This window comes from Apteryx mantelli, chromosome 2 (assembly GCF_036417845.1).
Source record: "Apteryx mantelli isolate bAptMan1 chromosome 2, bAptMan1.hap1, whole genome shotgun sequence".
Classification (NCBI taxonomy): Eukaryota; Metazoa; Chordata; class Aves; order Apterygiformes; family Apterygidae; genus Apteryx; species Apteryx mantelli.
In genome coordinates, this window is record NC_089979.1 from 143,922,942 (window position 1) to 143,944,569 (window position 21,628).

The window sequence follows — 21,628 nt, forward strand, 5'->3', positions numbered from 1 at the left end:
ACAATACAGAATTTGCATTTAGAACTAAAGAGCATGGCCATGCAAACAACCAGCATAAAGGAAGTCAGGGTATCTACTTACAGTATACCAGCAACTTTGTGGCAACTACCAATGACCACACGCTTTTCTGACAATAAATGCAAGCTACGTCACTCTCACTGAAAGTGGAATAAATAGCATTCATTGTACTAAAAACATATAAGTAGATACCATGAGTATCTTACACTGTGAACCCAAGAAATTCTGATTGAATAACTGCATGAGAAAAGCTCAAACTGCAAGATCGGCATGGTGTACTTAGTAGATGAATCTCATTTTGTAATGAGAAAGAAATGATAAAAACAGAAAAATTCTTTTGCAAGTGTTTTATGTTTTGTAAGATTACATTCAGGCAGCCATAAATCCTACAGCATTCTTTGGGAGTATATTTCATATGAAATAGACATGTTATTTACTTTAAAGTATTGTTGATTTGAACTCATTCTCATTAAAGACTAGAAGAAACTTCAAAAAACACGTCTCTACTTATCACACATTCCTTGAATCATCAGTCATCTTCTGTAACTATATTTTTGTAACTTCTGTAACTATATAAACTATATGGTTTATTATATGTGTTTACTGTGAAATTTCTCCAGGTTATATGCTAAGTCTCCAGGTTATATGCTAAGTCTTGAAGTAAAATTATAACGCTTCCACATAAAGCTTACTCATTTACTGAGCAGGAACATTATTCAGTGCTGTACATAAAAACAAACAAACAAAATCCCAGGAGTCTTTTAAACAAGCCAAACTATGCAAAGAATTTGAGGAAATTAAATTTCTTTTTAGAACAACCATAATGACCACCTACTTAAAAAAAAAAAATGTATCTAGTGGAAAGAAAAGAAATTACTAGATGCTTGTATTAATACAAACACAGGAACAGATCAGAAACTTAAGTGCATCAAACCTTTCCTCTTGCATCTGTTCAATGAAATTAAATAAGACTTATCTGTTCAAATACATACATAATTGTATCATTATCAACTTTTTAATTAATCTTTTTCTTTGACAAACAAACACACAATATATCTTCTGCACCTCTCTCCCTTACAAATCTTTTTCTTTGTCTGAAAATTAAACAATATGCATTTCTCAACTAAGATATAATGCACTGTACCATTATCACATAAAATATATGCAACTAAAATTATTTAAATTATTATTGTACCACAGTCTATTTTGTTTTAATATAATTTTAATTTATTTTTTAAATAGTATTCATAGCTGTTTAAGAATCAAACTTGTTTACTTTCAGCTTTTTCAGAAAAAAAATAACAGCAGTCACAATTGTGAGAAAATAAAATTATGGTTACATTCTTTATTATGCTATAATTATGACTATTCTGTTTAGCACAACTGATACAAGATACAGTAATTAGAAGCTAAGATTGACTTAAAATGCAACACCAGAGATGCACCAATAGACAAAGAAGTGACAAAGCAATTCTTCCTCCAGAGCAACTACTTAAAGATCACTAATACGGTAGAAAACATGACATCCATTTTCACAGATAAAATAAAAATGAAAACAGTAAAAAATTTTAACCCTGAAGTAATAACGAAGGTGAAAATGAATGAACTTAATGTTTGTGTTCTACTGTATCTTGCAAAACAAAGAAAAACATACAATGATGTGACCTGAATCCAAATTACAGCAAAAAGAGACAAGCAAGACATGAAGCATAATAAAACACTGAATTCAAGGTTCATAATACCTGCTTATACTAGAAGAAAAAGTATTTAATATTCTATACTTTAAACCTAACTATATATTCCAGTGGTATTTCTAATGTAAAAAAATATTTCTCTGTAATCCCAAATTATTAAATGTTTATTAAAACATCCCCACTCAGTTGCCTTTTACTTCAGACTGTGGAGTCTGATGTACAAATACTGTTTTGATTCATGGACCAACTCAGTAATCTCATTCTTTACAAAGTAAAATCTGATTCTGTGTTTGATCTCTGAGGAACAAGGTTTTAAAGACGTGCAGTCTTTGCACAACTACAGAAGAATTTGGACTTTCTTGAAGTAAATTGTTTTTCCATTCCTGATTAGAATAAAGTCACTGCAAAGACGACTGAAATTTTAGCCATAAAATACAAAGCAAAAAGACACACAATGGAACTACCATTCAAAGAAACAGAACGCACGGTAGTGATTAAAATAAATTGTGTATAATTCTGCATCACACACTGACTGAATTCTGAACAGCTCCCATTAAGTGTGAACAATTTCAGGTGATACTCTGCATTTTCGCATGTAACCGAGTAGCAAGCAGAAAGCAACATAAGGTAATTATACCTGTTGCAATCCTTCTGTACCATATGCTGCCCTCATTTCTTCTATCTCTCTGTTTAGCTCTTCAATCTCTTGCTGTTTCCCAGCCAATTCATTCTCCATCACCTCTAGCTGCGTCTGAGAGTGCTGCATTCCATGCTCAGAACAAATTTCTCCAACTCCAAATTCTTCTTCCTAAATCAATCCAAGTTCCTTAACATCCCATTTTTTATGTTTTATCAAGATGAGTAAACTCAAATATCAAATTTTGTATTAAATGCCACCTTAGAACATTAACATACAATACAGCATCAAAGATCTTATTGCTATGGTAACCTCCTTTGTTAGTATAATTCACACCTCAAAAGCACCGATGTAAAGCGTTTCTGCAAGTTCTGCTTTGCAATATTAGCCTTAATAGAAGTGGTAAAATGTTTGGTATTTCCAGCTTAAAGATACACTATATTAATATATAACAAGCAACATAGATGCAGAGCACAGCATGCAAAATAAAGTATTAGTCAGCAACGCAGTTTCTGTTCAAAACAATTGCTTAAGGTTTTTAGTATTCACCATTAGTATTACGATTCAATTTGCAATACTGTACCCTGATTAAGTCTGCAGGTATAGCTGTTCTTGTCACAAAACTGCAACCATTTACCTGTACAAAGACAGTTTCTAAATACATTATTATTTAAAAAAAAGCTTGATTTGTATTTTCTGTTCATTTGAATGCTATGTGATGATTTCTGCAGACCCATGGGAATTTTTATGCTACAAAAATTTATTTCTTTTGAAGTACAAAATAGCTTTATATAGAATAAACTGTATCAAAGTAAGCATAGGTAATAGGTTTAAAAAAAAATCCCAAATTACAAAAACAGACACCACTGTCTGTGTAACAAAACACACATTAGGAATTTAAACATCTGCAGAAAACAAAGGAATTCAGATTTAAAGGTTATGCAAAGCTTTATACTTTAAATGATTAAAATGCTGGACTACTGCATTTAACTACTTTAATTAAATCTGTTTAATATCTCTATATATTACTAAACAAAGTTATATTCGTCAAAAAGATATTCACATACTCCAAGATTTACTGTTTCTGAAAGACACCAATCTCTCTACAGTGAATGAAAGGCAATACCACAGAAACCCACGGAAGGAATTTAAAGGAATTTCTTAAAGTGAAAAAGGCAAAAATTATACATTTAGAATAAGATATTTAAAAAATCACATTTCCTCTTTCACTCACCCAATGCTGCAACCCCTTTCAGCTTCCAAGAGAATATTGGTTCTATAGACTATATATACCAATAATGACGAATTTCCCAAATGTAAGCACAAGCCAAAGTACTAGTTGTAGGTAAAAAATAAAAATCCAAATGCAAAAAATATGCTGTATACTCAGGAGAAATCTTAAGACACACACATGGGCTTCTAAAACAGTAGACCAGTGTTTTAAAATGAGAAAGCAAGAACAGCTGTATTTCCCCTTCAAGCTCTTTATCATATCAGAGTGATAATCAAAAATAATGATGTTAAAGATGGAAAGATATCATAGCATTTCAGACCCAGGTATTTTACATCAAAACAAACAAACAAACAAACAAAAAACACTGTCCAGAGATCTTCCATAGACTAGATCAGGGCTTATTTACAAAGGACTATCATGGCTGAGCAAATCAATAAGTTACCCAACATGGAAGTATACTGTTATAAATGGGATCAATACAGTGATTGAGCTTTTGTTAAAGAATGAATAGAGCTGCTTTAGACGTGAATTTGCAGAGCTGACACAGTGCCCTTTCAATTCCAGACTTCCCCAATAAAAAGGAAGACAACACTGAGAGATTAATACTTGATTTTAGAAAGAACAAAATTGCATTAAATTTATCAGTCCAGGCAACTCATAGAGGCACTGTATATCATCTGTGTATTGCCCTGTTGCTTACTCTACATTCAGACAATATACAACATCTACACAGAGCCCGGCACCAAGGTCTTTACTCAGTTTTTGGCTCATACCCCAAATTAACAACACTAGTAGTTTAATAAAAGCTTTACTATGAAATGCTACTTCTCCTTTTTAAACTCCCATTTTATTTAGACTTAATTGATAAATGAAGATGTAGTGTATGATTCTTGTAACCCACCACACAGGACATACTTCTGTGTGCAACAACCACAGATTCTTAGATGCTTTATAACAAGGGCTACCAGGGAACATAAAAGCCTTATATCACCAGATAGTCCAGACTCTTCAGCACCTGAAATATCTATGAAAAAAACCTTTTACTTATAAAAGGAATTTTGCTATACACATTCAAAACAACCGTCTGGAAATCTGGAAATCCTGCTTCATTTGGGCAGGAACCTTACTCTTAGATATCACTGAGCTAGTAACAACATTTCAGTCCATTCTGTTTCTCATCTCATACCTTTCATTTCAAATTTTTTATGCCTTTTGGTAAAGTGCAAGTCAAAACGTGACAACAAATTGTACTGCAATCAGCAGAATACAAGTCAAAACAGCACACCAGAACGCCAAACTTGTGGGAGCCACATGAACAGACAAGCAACCTTAGGCATGACAGAAATTTCACTGCATCAGAGGAGACAGACAACAGTGTCTGAACACTAGTTTTGAAATATCTCATTTTAAAATTAATTGTTCACTCATTTGTAATATTTAAAGACTACAGTCCAGATACCAACTTAGTGTTGACAGACGTCTGCATAAAGCTTATTGGACTTCCACGATTTTTCTCCTGGGCCTAGTGTTTTGCCTGTAGAGAGCTCTTCTGCAAGCCCATAAATACTCTTGATGTAGAATCTCCTAATTAATTTACTCTTTTAAAGCTTTGCAATTCACCTTTAATGCTGAAATGTCCTTATGCCTTACAATGTGCCTAAATACCCCAGCATACAATTAAATATTTACAGAAACAATCAAACCACAAAGTATTTTAAGATAATGGAAACAATGAGTAACAAGAGGATATAATTGCATAAACAAATAACTGCAAGACAAGGAGAAATGCAATTTTACAGCACGTTCAGTACTTGGGAGTAACTAGGTGAACAGAATAGATGAAATAACTGAAGGTTATTAAGTCCCTTAAAGGAAGTTCTAACTTTCTGACTTTCCTTCCTTCCTTGTATTTTCAGAGTAATTTACAGAAATAGTATTTACTGACATAAAATATAATTTAATATGCTTTCTAAAAACAAAAATATAGTTTATATTACTTCAGTAAATACATATCTAAAGACAAGTGAAAGCTTTAAGTTTCTTTCAAGAAAATACAAGGAAAACCAACTTGTACCACTGAAATAAGGCAGTGATTCACAGCAATTGCCACCAGAGGTCAGACTTAAATTTATTAAATCACGGCACTTTACTACAAAGACAGCTTTTCTTTTTTTTGTTTAATGGTTTGAAAGACCTGAAATTGTATTTCAGAAATAGCAGTAATAATATGTCTAACTACCTGTAACATTAATCTCAGTACTGCAGAGATTTCTCTTTATAAATTCCAAATTCTTGTTCAATATAAATCAATACTTAATGTCCAATCACTAAAAACACAGAAAATATTTTAATGTATGAAAATAATATAATCATTACAGACTGGCAAGCAGAATTCTGGTTAAAAACACAAAAATATCTGGAATGGCTTAACATTTTTACCTCTTTTTTTTTCTTATTTTACTTTTTGGTCATCTGATTCATCTACAAAAATTAATATTTATACCTCCAACCTTGACTGACAGTGTTCTTATGAGCACTTCTAGCCACTCCTCTTTTTCAACAAGCAATTAGAAGGAAGCAACCTTATCTCTAAATATGTTTAAAAAAAACCCAAACATGCTACAATTCTAGTCATGCCAAAATTGACTGTATGAACCTTAACTAAAATTAGCAATTAGGGCAACTTGGGCAAATCAATTTTTGTTATTTTTAAACTCCATATAGAAATCATTATCAGTTTGTGATGAAAATTATCATACAGCACAACTAAGGCTAATAACTTTTGAAGGATAAGAATTGGTGGTTTTAAAAAATATTATGGCTTAATTTATTTTTCTACATATTAGTATGCATCAGAAAAATTCTTTAGGTAAAACTAAAGGTTGGCATATAGAATTTAATTAACATTTTCAAAAAAAAGAGATTTGCAGTCTTGATATTAACTACATGATCAAGAGTATATGTTGCAAATTCTGGAAGAGAGGCAATCAGATAAAAAAATCCAGGATGAACAATCTTAGTTCATATTGTAAAAAATAAGGAATATGAGGAATATTTGGGGGCAAATTTAAGCAACAAAGTTATAAAAAAAAAAAATTCTAACTGTTGGGAAAAGCCTAACTTCCCTTAGTTCTGAATTTGAACCATAAGCTCAAACAGACAGTCGCCATTATCATTTAATTAAAGACTACACAGGGAGGTCTCATTCGTGCTCAAACTAAATACTTTGTTACAAACGACAAGAGGGTCATATAAAGGATTTATCAGTCTTCAGTTTGGCCACTATCTCCGACAGAGTAGATATTCAGAGAGGTGACAGAAGAAAAGGGATCAAAAGACTGTATTTACAATAAAATTCCTTCAAGACAAGAATTATGACAGAAGTATTTGCTGGTTCCTTCAACTTTTCTTAGACTAGATTATAGTATTTGCTTATGTCTGATAAGTCTCTCAAGAAGGGAAATATTTGTTTGTGAATTTTATGCAATTCCTCATGAGAAGGGGCTAATGAATTAAAACCACATGGCTTACTTTACCAACTATAATAAAACAAATGATTTATGATCTTTTTCACTTTAAAACATGACAGCATAATTTTTGACAAAAACCACTAAGAGAATACAAACGTTTTAAACAAGGGGGGAAAAAAAGGGATGAACAGGCCTATGTTTGTGCATTGTGTGGTTTCTTAGCATTCCAAAAAAGAGTTCATATACCTGAAACAAAGGAAAGCTCAAGGTCTGATAAAACTTAATAATTAGGCTGTTATACATAAATTTTAATTTCTTCTCATCTTCCTTAATTAAAAAGGCTTCAGATTCCTTTAGTTATAGGACAGTTATGAATGTAAATAAAGCTTTTATTTTTAAAAGTAACATTACAAGCTGACACAAAATGTACTGAAAATTCATTGCAGTTCCTTAAATACAGGCATTCTTAAATGTGTTGTTTGCTCACTGCAGACGCCAATCAATTGTAATGAAGTGGAAACAAAATGTATTGGAGGACAACAACTCTCACCGCTTCAATTTGTTCTTCACTTGATCTAGTATCGTTTTACTGCTCAAAAGTTTCTTGTTGCCTACTTACTTATGTTTTGAAATAGAATTCTCAGAGAAATAAAACGTCTTTTTGCAGAAATGAGAATAAATAGTATCTAGAAATGCGAGAGCACCAATCTGTCATGGTATTTTTCAAAAACCTGCAATTTTTTAAAAGGTCCATTCAGAAAGCAGTCCAGCTGTAATTCTGTCATCTTTGGTATCTGAAAAATTGCTCCCTAATATAATCTGTAGACATCTACAGAAACCTCTGAAGAATGAAGTAGGGTAAAAATTCCATCAAATTAGGTTAGATTTTAATGTGTTTAGATGAAGTCTGTGAAAATCCATTTTCAAATAAGAGATTTGAATTCAACTGATATTAACAAAACACTAAAAATCAGAAACACAATTATCATGAGACATTATGTCATATCTTTCATGTGTTTTGTCTCCTCATGAAAAAATTCTTTTTTTCTGAGCTGTTGGCCTCAGTGTCCAACACTGCTTCTTACAACTTCAGATATGATCAAAATTTCTAGCCGTATTTCATGATATACTTCTCACTTGAAGAGATAAATGAACACCAATGCCATTGTCAACTGTTTCCAAGGGTTCATTCTTCACATACTGTATATTCCACTGAACAGTAATCACATACTGTGGTGATACACGTTCTAAAATGTTGCAGGGAGCTCACAGCAGTTGTTCAAAAGTGTATTTGTTTCACTCTCAATGGCAAACTGTGTGCATGTGCTGCACTATCATCTTACCACACCTAAGGCAAACCACAACTGATAGGAGCTATTATGGGGAGAAGAAAGGAGGGGGGGGGGGAAGGGAACAGAAAACAGACCCAAGAACTGGTCAAGAGAATAGAACTGGGAGTAGGAGTAAGAGTAAGTGAAGCCAGAGCCTTTAAGTCGAGAAACAGAAGTCCTCAAAGTTTTCAAGACACTGCCTGCTGCAGTTACTGATTTTCCTTTTTCACCATACAAATATATCAGCAGGTCAGGTCAGAGACACATTTTTCTGGTATGGAACAAAATAGTTATTCTAAGGTGTGGTCACTTTCTCTTAGGAACAGCTAACTCAATAGGGCAACAGTAAGTATTTTACACCAAATTCACTACAACAACAGAGATGCAGTTGTTTACTCGTCCCCCTCTTACTAATCGCCCAGCTTAAGATTCCGGGGTGTGTTTTGCAGAAGTGTTTAGCACAGATAGCTGCAAAACAAAAGCAAGACTGCCACTACAGAAAGCTAATGTTTGAGACCCCCAAAAGATTTATTTTTAAGTTAAAATTTGTAGAACACTCAAAAACTGTAACAATGACTGTTCTAAGAAAGCCATAGGGAAATTAAGAATTCTAGATTCAAAGCAGAGGTTAGATCCCATACAAAAACAAAGCTTCGCATATGTACTACATGAGGTAAGGGTACTAGGTGACAATGAAATTAAGGATTACTTTAATGTGTGCATGCCAGAGGGATGAATAAAGGCAATCTAAATTTTTGCAGTTCTTATTTCCTTAGTGTTTGTGATACATTCCTTTATTATTTCTTCTTTGTGGTAGAAAGGAAATGAAAAAAATATATAACAAATTTCAGTTTACTGAATCATATAACTGTCCTGAAATTTTACCATTTTTATACTATGGTAACTACAAACGGAGAAAGGAAATTCTTGAGAACTAGCAGGTTCAACATTCAATGTTGCAAGTCTTATGTATATATTGCAAAAATCAACACAAAACTACAACACAATTTGAGGAACCAAGATACATGATAGCAAACATATTCAAAATTAACTTCATTTTATTTAGAAAAGTATATATTCCTATGTCCATTTAATAGGAAAAATATGAAGCCTTTTAAAGTCGAGCTATTGTTGAAGCTTTTAAAGTACAGCAACTACTTCGAGCTGTTTTTCCTGAATGAACAGCTTTTGTTCTATTTCCTCATTAAAAGATAATCAAATTGTCAAATAATTTTTCACAGAAAATTAGTAGAAATAATGCACAACCACAACTTCAATGGCAACACAAAGCATTAATGTAACCGCAACGATGAACCTGTTACAACAGTTCCTAAATCTGCTATATTGTTCATTACAGTAGCCAATACTGTTGATTATAGTAGCCATCTTATTAAGTAGCTGACGTAATCCTTGCTTGAATGTTACCTTAATCACACCTGTAATGCAACACCTTCATGTTGTCTATACCATGATATTTATTTTTTATTTCCTCCTTTTTTGGAAGATAGTCCACAGCATTTCAATAAACATGCAAAAGAAAAGTTAAAAGAAAGTTTAAAATGGAAAAGTCTTACTTCAGTCTTACCTCAGAACTGTAATCTTCTACTGTAGTGGAAATTTCACTTTCAGGCTAAAATAAAATATTAAAATATTTACAACAATGGCAATCTAAAAATACTTATCAAGACATTTTCCATTTATTTCTGGATGTAGACAGTATTTGAATATATTTCAGATATCCATGAGTTTGATTAGAATCTACACAGAGAAAGCCACCTTCACTTTCTTGCAATCCTAGCTTAAAAAAAAGTTACTTTGGTGTTCAACTTTGATCATGGAAACATACTAACTACATGACAAACCATTCCAATGAAAATGCAACATACCAGTACAAAATAATATTCTGGAAATGTAGGTTATAATTTTTTTTAAGAAATAAGGAATATCAAAAAAAGGACTTTTCTTTGACAGTGCAATTTTACCTAATTAGGAATTTTGTTAGCCTAAGAACATCAGTTATACACTGAACGACATTTTTATACATGCAAGAGTTTTGATGTTGACTAGACTTCTGAAACAATCTTCTGTCTAACTCATTCTCCTTCAGCTTCTATGGAAACTAAGGAAAGCTAAAAATGATCAGGAAGAACAAGAACAAAGACTTAAATCTTGCAATCTAACATACAGGAATTTGACCAGCTGAAGGAATGAAGCCATACCAACATTAAACAAGGCATATAAGATGCTTCATAAATAGTATCTTGATCAACTACATACAAAGCATCAGGTTTCAGAGCAAGAAGTCTGTAGGAAAACATGCAAAATATTCAAAATATCTACATAAGGTGCACACTTGTGGAGTTAAAAAAATTACTATTAACTCAAAATTAAACTTAAAATTTGAAACTACTTTAGCAAAAACCAAGTGTAAGCAATAGAACTTATTCAACACTCACTTAAATCATTAGCTAGGCTCATATTAGATCAATCTCCCTTTGTTATTGAATTATCTCAGGCATATTTTCAAAGAAGAGATCAATTTTGCATTATTAAAGATAAGTAAAATGTGGAACTCTGAGGGGGGTTTTTTTGTTTGTTTTTTAATCAGCCACTACGATCTACTGGAGCTCTGCAGTTTTTGCAATTCCAACACCATTGATTCTACAGATTTTGAATCTTATACGTAGTTCCATGATGAAATTAACCAAAACACAGTGTTATTTTATGTATGAAGTTTACAAAACTAGTTTAAAATATGAATGCAGAGCTAAAATTCATACAACTGTTAGGAGTTAAAAAATCAAAATGGTGCATCTTAAAGTTAAGACACAAACTAAAATAGAATACAATATTATGTTTTAAAATTATAGGTTGATAACAGTGGTTCACTGTGAGATATTCAATTAATACTTAACAATATTTTATATTTAATATATTTTATGCATACATTTATATATATAAATTTTATATTTTGTTTCTAATCTACATCCTTTGTATAGGAAAGACAAAGTTCTTTGGAAGAAATATAATCAGGGAAAACCAAACTGTTATCTACCTTCCTCATACAGGTTAAAAAAATCTGTGGCAGCATCATCCCATAATTATTATTAGTTTTTTCCAATTCAGAAGACTTCACAGAGAAAAATCAGGGCTCACAAGTACAGGTATTTCCATAAACCTTCATATATAGGTAGATCTATCAACTCTTCTTTATACAGCACATGAAACATGGACATTTCTTCAAAATTCAAAAAAAAAAACGTGGGCAACAAATCTTATTTATTACATAATTTTTCTCTGCAATGCTTCTTTACTACATAAATAGCCCCCTGTTTTAAGAAAAGCAACAATGAACATGCAGATGCTGCGATAAGTTAAAGGCTAGTAGATAATCATAGCAAGAGGCAAAAAAATTGCAGACAAGTTTAAGCTGGAGTTAGAAAACACAAATTCTCAAAGCAAGGTGGTTATTAAGAATAATTCTTTAAGGTTTTATGGTATTTGGCCAGATATCAGATTTCTGAAAATGAATATATTATTGCTGGTACTTTCTAAATACCTGTTTAAAAATCAAAAAGATCCATGTAGTCCTCTATCTCAGCTTAAGTGTGCAATATCTGCAAGTAGCATGAATATTCTTTCAAAAATATTTGCTTCCATCCTACATCTCTTACAGGTTAGTCTACCTTCACTTCAGAAACGTGAGACAACTGTAACAGTTATACACTGAGGAGTTTTCAGTTGATCATTACTATCCAGATCTTAGTGACTGCCAGAATTTGTAACAAAGCAGGAAAACGCCTTTTTTTTTTTTTTTCTTTTTTCTCCTCATACTGACTTAGAAAAGTTCCTAGCTGGTATCGTTCCAAGAGTAGAGAGTGTTCTGTTTGTTTATCACCTAACACAGAAGAGAAGAGTTAGATTTAGTCAATCTATGATGCAGAGAGAAAAACGACACAGTTGCTCAGTTCTACTTTTCCTCACATAGATAAGCTCCAATTTTCCCACTTTCCATATGTGGTGGATTCATGCACAGAAAAAGTCTGGATACATGACACAGACTCAGCATTCATTTTCTAAAGCTGAGAGTGTAATCTCTTTATTCCATAAATCACTAGTATAAGTGAAGGCAGCGAGTCTGTGTGAATATCGAACTACTGGGGCAGAAAAGGTTTTTAATTTAAAGTTCTTTAAGATAAAATCTTTGCAGATCTCTATTTTGTCTTTTATAAGATAGCATGCTTTTGAAAAGTTAAATTTCTCTAAAGAGATAAAGAGAAATAATTCCATGGATCTAAATGAAATGTTTATTTTGCAAACTACAGATAAATTAAGCACTAAAGATTTTCTTTTGAATTTTAAGTTCTGATATTTCATTAGCCGCTTCTGCCTGACAGGATCTTTGGAGACTAGTTTTAACATCTTAATTTAAGACTTATCCTACTGTAGATTAAAACACATTAAACCCCTCAATATTTGGTGTTACTTAAATGTTGAGTTCTTGCTACTCATAAATAAATAGGTAAGGAGCTGGGAAGTACAGAAGACTTTTAGTTTCAGCAGTGAAAATTAAACCTTTAATAAAAAAGTACTAATTGAGAAACAGCTGATACTCTTAAAACTGAAAACCTCTAAGAACCATTCACTAAAATACCTGTGCAAAAAGCAGTTATTACTCTCAAAACTTTCCAACAATCTTATAACCACCTTATTTACAAGCCAGTTTTAGTTATGTAAAATGTTAAAAAATCAATATTAGAAATGTTAGCTGTTAAAATCAATGTTAGACAACATTTTGTGGACACCCATCATGCCTTCTATTCCCAAGAACTGATCAAAATTGCTTCAAAATCCAGTTCTTCCCATTTTTAAGTCACCCATTCTGTATGTTTTCAATATTCTTTGCCCAACAGAAGTAATTAGCTTTTATATAGCTCATCTCCCAGAACCACAAGGGTCCAGTTTAAAAGAAAATACTTCAGAAATTCATATATATACATTGTTAGCAACACAACATCTTTTGACAGAATGATGCCAATGAAGCTACTCATCATTTCTCTCAATACTTTATGGAATTAGAAATAAGTTGCTTTTACACTATGACTTCAGGATGTTCGTTTGCATTTATTATACCACCTATGTCACACAGCATTGTCTTGGTACAAAGCACAAATCTCTTATGGCAAGGTATTTTTTTCTTTATTTAATTTTTTTTTCCGCCAATAACATGATTCATGACTAAAATATACTGAATAAAAGACATCAGAAAGGCTCTTTATAGCCAGACTATCTCCATCATCTAGGCAAACAGTACCTTTCATGATAATACACAACACTTAAGCCTTTTTCAGAAATCAAAAACATTTTCGTCTCTGAACATTCTTCAGAGAAAATACCACAAAGTGGTAGAAAAAAGGGAGTAATTTGCCCCTGGAACACAGGATGTCTGTTTGAGAGAAACCTGTTCCCCTCTGCAGCTGAGCATTGCTCAGAAGCAGTGTTCTTTGGCACTCACCTCCCAGCGTGATCACTAGCCTCTCTCAAAGGAACTCCTATAATCAACTGGCCACAAGAACTAAAAAGTTATTGTTGGGTCCCTTCCAAAAACTTTCCTAGGTGACACTAAAATGTCTGTAAGCATGGGCACTAGTACTAACCCATTCCAATTGCAACAGCTGAGTATATTACAAGGAGAGAACCGAGACTGGAAACAGAATTCTACCTGAACTAAATTATTGACTTGATTAGGACCATAGTGTAAATTGCTATAAAAACATCAACTGCAAAATTCTGAATTCATTTTTGAACATGGATTAGCTAGTGGAGGGAAGCAAAAGCAATTTTATTTTAGCTAAGCCAGTTTGTATGAAAACTATAATTAACAGGAAAATACCAATGAAAACATTGCTGAATTTTTGTATTACAGACTCTTGGCAGTTTATAGTAATGTAGTCACAAGTCTATCGAGTAGGATAAATTTATAGGTGGATTAATGCTTGGTTATTAATTAAATATGGCTTTAATTAGATCATAATAAAAGGAACAAATTCCATATAAAGACCAAGATTTACCAGTGGAACTATTACAGAGTCTCCCTTTTTATCCTTGTGCAAGTTTACCATTAAATGTAAAGAAAAATATTTGAGCTAAAAGTTTCAAACTGATGTGAAAAAACTGAATCCTCACGCATTAGTTTTTCTAAATACCATTAGCAATAACTGAGGGTGCAGCATAACTACTGCTCTCCCAATGATAATTCAAGCTCTACTGTAAAATTTAACTTTACTGAGTTAACTCAACATAATCCAATATTTTTTCCCAAATGAGAGATTATTGAACATTTTGCCATTGCTAGCAGACGTAGTATTAAAAACTACCTTTTGTTTCATACATGCCTTGTTCCGAGACACCAAATAATAATTCACAACAGTTTTATTTCATTTACTCCTCTAAAAAAGGCTGCATTTGGAGTCTCTCAACAACTATAGCCATCCTTTTCAGCAGCATCTTTGCATATTTTTTGCTCTGAGTACTTTCAATGCTAAAATATTTTTGAACAAAGTTCTCCCAGATTCTCATTCCTGTGTCTATGCTGAGAGCCATGCCAGGCTTCTTATTTTCATTCTGATTAGCTTGACTAAGGTATAGAGTGTGTAAAGCAGTTCTATCTCAATGCTTTTTCCTCCCTTCCATCCCCCAAAACCTCAACTCCCCCTGCCAAACTTAACAAATTATTTTAAAAAATACATGGATCAGCTTATCCTATCATAACCACCAGTTACAGAAAGGTGGGGATAAATAAAACTCTTACCATTTACATAAACAAACGCTGTTTCAAAAACAATTTTCTGTTAACTTACAAATACTGAAAAATATTAATATGAATCCCTTCATGCTGGTATGCCAATGATAGCCATTGGAAATCATCTTCTGAGTATTGCTAGTTAAGGAATGACACACACATGCCAACTTGCATGCATCTGCAGTCCACCACAGATCATCTTCCTACAGACCACTAATGACCCACAGATGATCACGACCTGAACAAGACTGATTGAGAAGACCAAGACTAGGTAAGGAGGCAAAAAGCTTGTAAGCTGAAAATGCCAGTCATGAAATTCTCTCTTTAGGTGGTCTTGAACTTAAGAGCATTTAATATTTGTAGAACATTCTGAATATAAAGTGCTGTTCTTATATAATGCATTGCCATGCCTTTCTTAGCTCTCATTCCTAAAAATATTCCATTTAAAGAAATGGATTCACTGGTTATTTATGTCCCAAACCAACTGACCACAATCAGATTTAAAGAGAGTGCATCTTAATGGAGATTAAAAAAACCGACCAAATCTGAATATGATCTGTAGTGAAGTATAGCCCACCCTCCAGAGACTCTAAATTTCCTGTATCAGAAAACATTACAGGCATACCTCATTTTATTGCGCTTCATTTTATTGCACTTCATGGATACTGCATTTTTTACAAATTGAAGGTTTGTGGCAACCCTGCATCAAACAAATCTATCAGCAAGTGCTCACTCCGTGTCTCTGTGTCACATTTTGGTAATTCTCGCAATATTTCAAACTTTTCCATTATTATAATATCTGTTATGGTGATCTGTGATCAGTGAGCTTTGATGTTACTATTGGAATTGTTCTGGGGCGCCGTGAACCGTGCCCATATAAGATGGCAAACTTAATCAATAAATGTTGTGTGTGTTCTGACTGCTCCACCGACCGGCTGTTTCCCCGTGTCTGTCCCTCTCCTTGGGCCTCCTTATTCCCTGAGACACAACAACAGTGAAATTAGGGCAATTAATAACCCTACAATGGCATCTAAGTGTTCAAGGGAAAGGAAGAGTCGCACGTCTCTCACTTTAAATCAAAAGCTAGAAATGATGAAGCTTAGTGAGGAAGGCAAGGCAAAAGCCAAGACAGGCCAAAAGCAAGGCCTCTTGCGCCAAACAGTTAGCCAAGTTGTGAATGCAAAGAAAAAGTTCTTGAAGGAAATTCAAAGTGCTACCCCAGTAAACACACAAATGATAAGAAAGCAAAACAGCCTTATTGCTGATATGGGGAAAGTTTTAGTGGTCTGAATAGAAGATCAAACCAACCACAACATTCCCTTAAGCCAAAGCCTCATCCAGAGCATGGCCCTAACTCTCTTCAATTCTATGAAGGCTGAGAGAGGTGAGGAAGCTGCAGAAGAAAAGTCTGACGCCACCAGAGGTTGGCTCATGAGACTTAAGGAAAGAAGCTGTCTCCATAACATAAAAGTGCAAGGTGAGGCAGCAAGTGCTGATGTAGAAGCTGCAGCAAGTTATCCAGAAGATCTAGCTAAGATAATTGAGGAAGGCAGCTACACTATACAACAGATTTTCAGTGTAGACGAAACAGCCTTCTATTGGAAGAAGATGCCATCTAGGACTTTCATAGCTAGAGAGGAGAAGTCAATGCCTGGCTTCAAAGGACAGGCTGACTCTCTTGTTAGGGGCTAATGCAGCCGGTGACTTTAAGTTGAAGCCAACACTCACTTACCATTCCGAAAAGCCTAGGGCCCTTAAGAATTATGCTAAATCTACTCTGCATGTGCTCTATAAATGGAACAACAAAGCCTGAATGACAGCACATTTGGCTTACTGGATATTTCAAGTCCACTGTTGAGACCTACTGTTCAGAAAAAAAGGTTCTTTTCAAAATATTACTGCTCATTGACAATGCACCTGGTGACCTGATGGAGATGTACAATGAGATTAATGTTGTTTGCATGCCTGCTGATACAACATCCATTCTGCAGCCCATGGATCAAGGAGTAATTTCGACTTTCAAGTCTTATTATTTAAGAAATACATTTTGTAAGGCTATAGCTGGGATATGCAGTGATTCCTCTGATGAATCTGGGCAAAGTAAATTGAAAACCTTCCGGAAAGGATTCACCATTCTAGATGCCATTAAGAACATTCATGATTCATGGGAGGAGGTCAAAATATCAACGTTAACAGCAGTTTGGAAGAAGCTGATTCCAACCCTCATGGATGACTTGAAGGGGTTCAAGACTTTAGTGGAGGAAGTAACTGCAGGTGTGGTGGAAATAGCAAGAGAACTAGAATTAGAAGTGGAGCCTGAAGATGTGACTGAATTGCTGCAATCTCATGATAAAACTTGAACGGATGAGGAGTTGTTTCTTATGGATGAGCAAAGAAAGTGGCTTCTTGAGATGGAATCTACTCCTGGTGAAGATGCTATAAACATTGTTGAAATGACAACAAAGGATTTAGAATATTATATAAACTTAGTTGATAAAGCAGCGGCAGGGTTTGAGAGGACTGACTCCAATTCTGAAAGAAGTCCTATTGTGGGTAAAATGCTATCAAACAGCATCGCATGCTACAGAGAAATCTTTTGTGAAAGGAAGAGTCAATCGATGCGGCAAACTTCACTGGTGTCTTATTTTAAGAACTTGCCACAGCCACCCCAACCTTCAGCAACCACCACCCTGATCAGTCAGCAGCCATCAACATCGAGGCAAGACCCTCCATCAGCAAAAAGATGACGACTCGCTGAAGGCTCAGATGACTGTTAGCATTTTTTAAACAATAAAGTATTTTTTAATTATGTCCATTTTTTTAAACATAATGCTATTGCACACTTAATAGACTACAGTATAGTATAAACATAACTTTTATATGCACTAGGAAACAAAAAAATTTGTGTGACTCGCTTTATTGTGATAATTCGCTTTATTGCAGTGGTCTGGAACCAAAACCGCAACATCTCTGAGGTATGCCTGTATCAGCAAAGAGGTAATCTATGCTGTGAACTTAATCTCTCTGAGTATTTAATTAATTTTCTTCTCTTGGGTAAAATGAACCTCAGTCAATCTTTAGGACCTGCAGTCAAGCTAAAATGAAATACTGTATAATCCATAAAGACCATCCTTCAATACAGGTGATATCAGTGTTAAGTCTAGTTTATATATATATATATATTCATATTTATATATCTATATATATCTATACATAAAATATATACACACATGCACATATATATATGCACACACATATATATGTGCGTGTGTGTGTGTGTGTGTATCAATCAGTACTTACAGCGAAAAGGTAGGGCATAATACCAGAATTTGTTTTATGTGCCAAAGAAAATTGGCAAGACATCTTGGCAATCCTTCGGCCAGATGGTAAAGGGTGAGATAGTTGGTTTCAGTCACCACCATATGTTCCTGAGAATCCATTATTTCCTCTCTTGGCACTCATGTTACCATTGAACAGACTATTTTCATACATTTGTTTAGCAAACAGACTCTCATTCTCAAACTTAAAATCCTTTTTCAAGGATTTGGTAACTGGGATAGTTGCATCAATTTTTATTACACTTGATTTATTCTTTTTTTTTTTTTTAATCCTCCATCTTACTGCACATCCCAGAATATTTCGTCTCTAGTCAAAGCCTTTGTTGCTTTTTGTTTTCACCCTTATAACATACAAGTGCCTTAACTACATTCACCATCTAAATCTTTTTTCACTGAGGTTCCCCCTCTGTTCCTCCATACTGCTTATGTTTCCATATTTCTGTCACTTTTCTTTCTTGGATCTCCTCAAGAACCTGATCTAGTGTCTCCTTTTACATTCTTATTTCTGTTCCTTGTCATGGTTATCTCTTTCTAACCCAAAACTTTTCAGCATTACTAAAGACAACACTAATCAGTGACACTATTATAACCCTTTTTTAACCTGCCTTTCCATCTCCTACATATTTGTCTACTTGATCTTTACCAGCATTGTCTTCCCTTTAATTCTGCAATGCCTATCTTTTCCATGTCCTTTAGTTCCCTTTCATTCCACTTATTCTCTTCTGCTTTCATTTCCTTGACAGGTCTTCGCCATAATTGACTTTCTTCTTTTTGTCCTAACAATAAAAAGAATCAAACATGTAAAGAACGCAAACCAAATTAACAAGTTTAAAAACCAGATGTTGTAAAGACTGTATGTATTTTTATATTGGAGGATTGGACAAAACCTTATTGAAACTGCCAAACAAGTAAGCTTCCCTTATCCAAGTGGTGTAAATTAATTTATGAACTAGGGTTAAATACTGGGATCTTTTACCCAAAACACAAGTGGGAGATGAAGCTGAAGCAGCAGTTGCTGACAGGTATTTTCTGCAGTTTGAAGGCAAACACAGAGAAGCTGCACGTATGTATGCATAGAAATAGCAGAAACAACTCTAAAAATAAATAAATAAATAAAAAGCCGAGCAATCTGAAGCATAATGACTAAGAAAAAGGTAAATGAAAAGTAATTAGAGAGGCATGATGGCTGGAGTTCTGAAACTGTGAGCGAAGTAATGTCTCCTGATCCCTTTTACATCCACCTTCACATATGCCCTTTCTAAAGGAAAAGGACTGCATCCAGAATACCCAAAGCCATCCTCAGTTCTTTTCCTTGCTGAAAATGAGCAGAAAGGTCTTAGATAAAGGTTAACTGGGAAAGAGCAGCACCCAGACTGGAAGACAAGGACACAGGTCTATTGTACAGAGGTTGATGTTCTCTAATAATAGTCTGGGTCTGATAGTTAAAAATAAACAAACAAAAAACAAAACAAAAAAACACAAAAAAACCCACAAAACAAACAAAAACAAACAAAGTAAAAGGGAATCTGGCTGTAGTTGCTAATATCTTCTTCACTTAGAAGACAACCATTTTTTCCCAGAACTGTAACTGCAAGTGAGAGGAGGAATATTCAGTTTCAGTAATAGTGCGGTGGAGAGGGAAGCAACCAGATTAATAGGGACAGGGAATTAACACCTGGGATTGAGTAGGAAAGGAAATATGATGGTATGAGCTTTGGATGAATGGTGCCCAAATTAGTTATATTATGTAAATTACGGTATAACTAAGCTGTACCATTCAGCATCTTGTCTTTTTTGTTGTGTGTTCAGGAGACTTAATTTGTTATTTATTTCTGACAGGCCAGGCTTTCAGAAATGGAAGAGATGTCAGTAAGCAAAATGGAAATGTAAATAAAACAGCCAGAAAAACACAGGCCAATCCTGTTCTTGGAACAAAGTGCAAGAAAGGATGCTCCACTGCTTTACAGAATAAGGAAAAGCAGACTCACAGCTGGTAGCCTCCCATTGGTAACAGATTCCATTTAAAGTTGGTCCATCCACTGTACTTTAAAATGAACATATTGATATTTACTTTATACATTATTCATTTAGAAATTATACTCTGACATATCTGAATGGCTTTTTGATTAAGTTTTATTGATACGGAGCACTAATGCTGATTTAACATGTATTCACGTGGCATAAAAAAAAGCTAGTAAAGCAGAAATTTATCTAGAAGTATCTGATTTTAAACCACCAACAAAATTCTACAAATCTCAGGTACTAACAATTCAGAATAAAGCATGGGCATGAAACGATGAACACTGATGTATGAAGTTCACCATCTACTTGAATAAACAGTTAAACTACTCTAAAACTATTACCAAACAGATTTGTCTTGTGAAAGATGAAAGAAGAGTTACTAATTCAACCTAAATCAATTAGCAGGTATTCTTCATCACAGAATTTTGAACTTTTCTTTTCTAAGAAGCTTTATTTAATAGCTTTTACTACCTGGGTCACTCAAGGACAATTTTGCTGTGCCACAGGTTAATCTCTTTTGAACTCCTGGAATTAGTACATTCTTGCAAAACATTCTGGTCTGATGCAAGTCTTTCCAAGACTTCTCAAAGAAGGTGATTGCAGCAATTACTCAGAAAAAGTGGCTTTTGTTTTGTTCCATTTTCAACTGCAGGAAGTCAAAAAAAAAGAAGCAATCCTAACCCCAAGAGTTTCATTGATCTAAATTATTTGCTGGGTTGTATCTTCTGAATTATTTTTTATTTCTATGTGGAAAAGGACATCTGAATCTCAAGACTGGATGATATGAGGATGCAACAGAATACAGACAAAAAAATAAAGAAACTAGAAACCCAACACATCATCGTCTTTGTAAGATCAAGATAAAAAGTATTTAAGATAAAAACAGGTTCAGACTCAGCAACTTTAACCAAGAAATACCATTTGGCATTCTCTAGATCTTGTACTTTGAAAAGCTGATAAACTTTTCCTCTGAAAGAAGAAGGAAAATCTTATGGGAATTGCAGATAAATTCGGATAGAAGGTAGAATGTAATTGAAATGAAGGATAGCACAAAACAAGTTCTTCCAGAGTTAGTTCCTATA

At 33.9% G+C, this 21,628-nt stretch overlaps 1 protein-coding gene across 9 annotated transcripts in view; it reads right to left on the reverse strand.

Annotated features, from left to right (window-relative positions):
- AKAP9 (A-kinase anchoring protein 9) overlaps positions 1-21,628 on the reverse strand; it is a 129,021-nt gene that overhangs the window by 80,242 nt on the left and 27,151 nt on the right. For 6 of the 9 annotated variants that reach the window (XR_010883502.1, XM_067291715.1, XM_067291714.1 and 3 more), the window contains exons 3-5: positions 9,970-10,014; positions 2,933-2,986; positions 2,350-2,520 (exon numbers count right to left, since the gene is read on the reverse strand). Coding sequence is in view for 8 of the 9 variants with exons in the window: in XM_067291715.1 (XP_067147816.1) it covers positions 2,350-2,520; positions 2,933-2,986; positions 9,970-10,014 (270 nt within the window). In the remaining variant the exon portion in view is untranslated. Of the gene's footprint in view, positions 1-2,349; positions 2,521-2,932; positions 2,987-9,969; positions 10,015-19,167; positions 19,562-21,628 lie in introns of those variants that run through there. The other 3 variants (XM_067291721.1, XM_067291720.1, XM_067291718.1) reach the window with 3 other exon arrangements.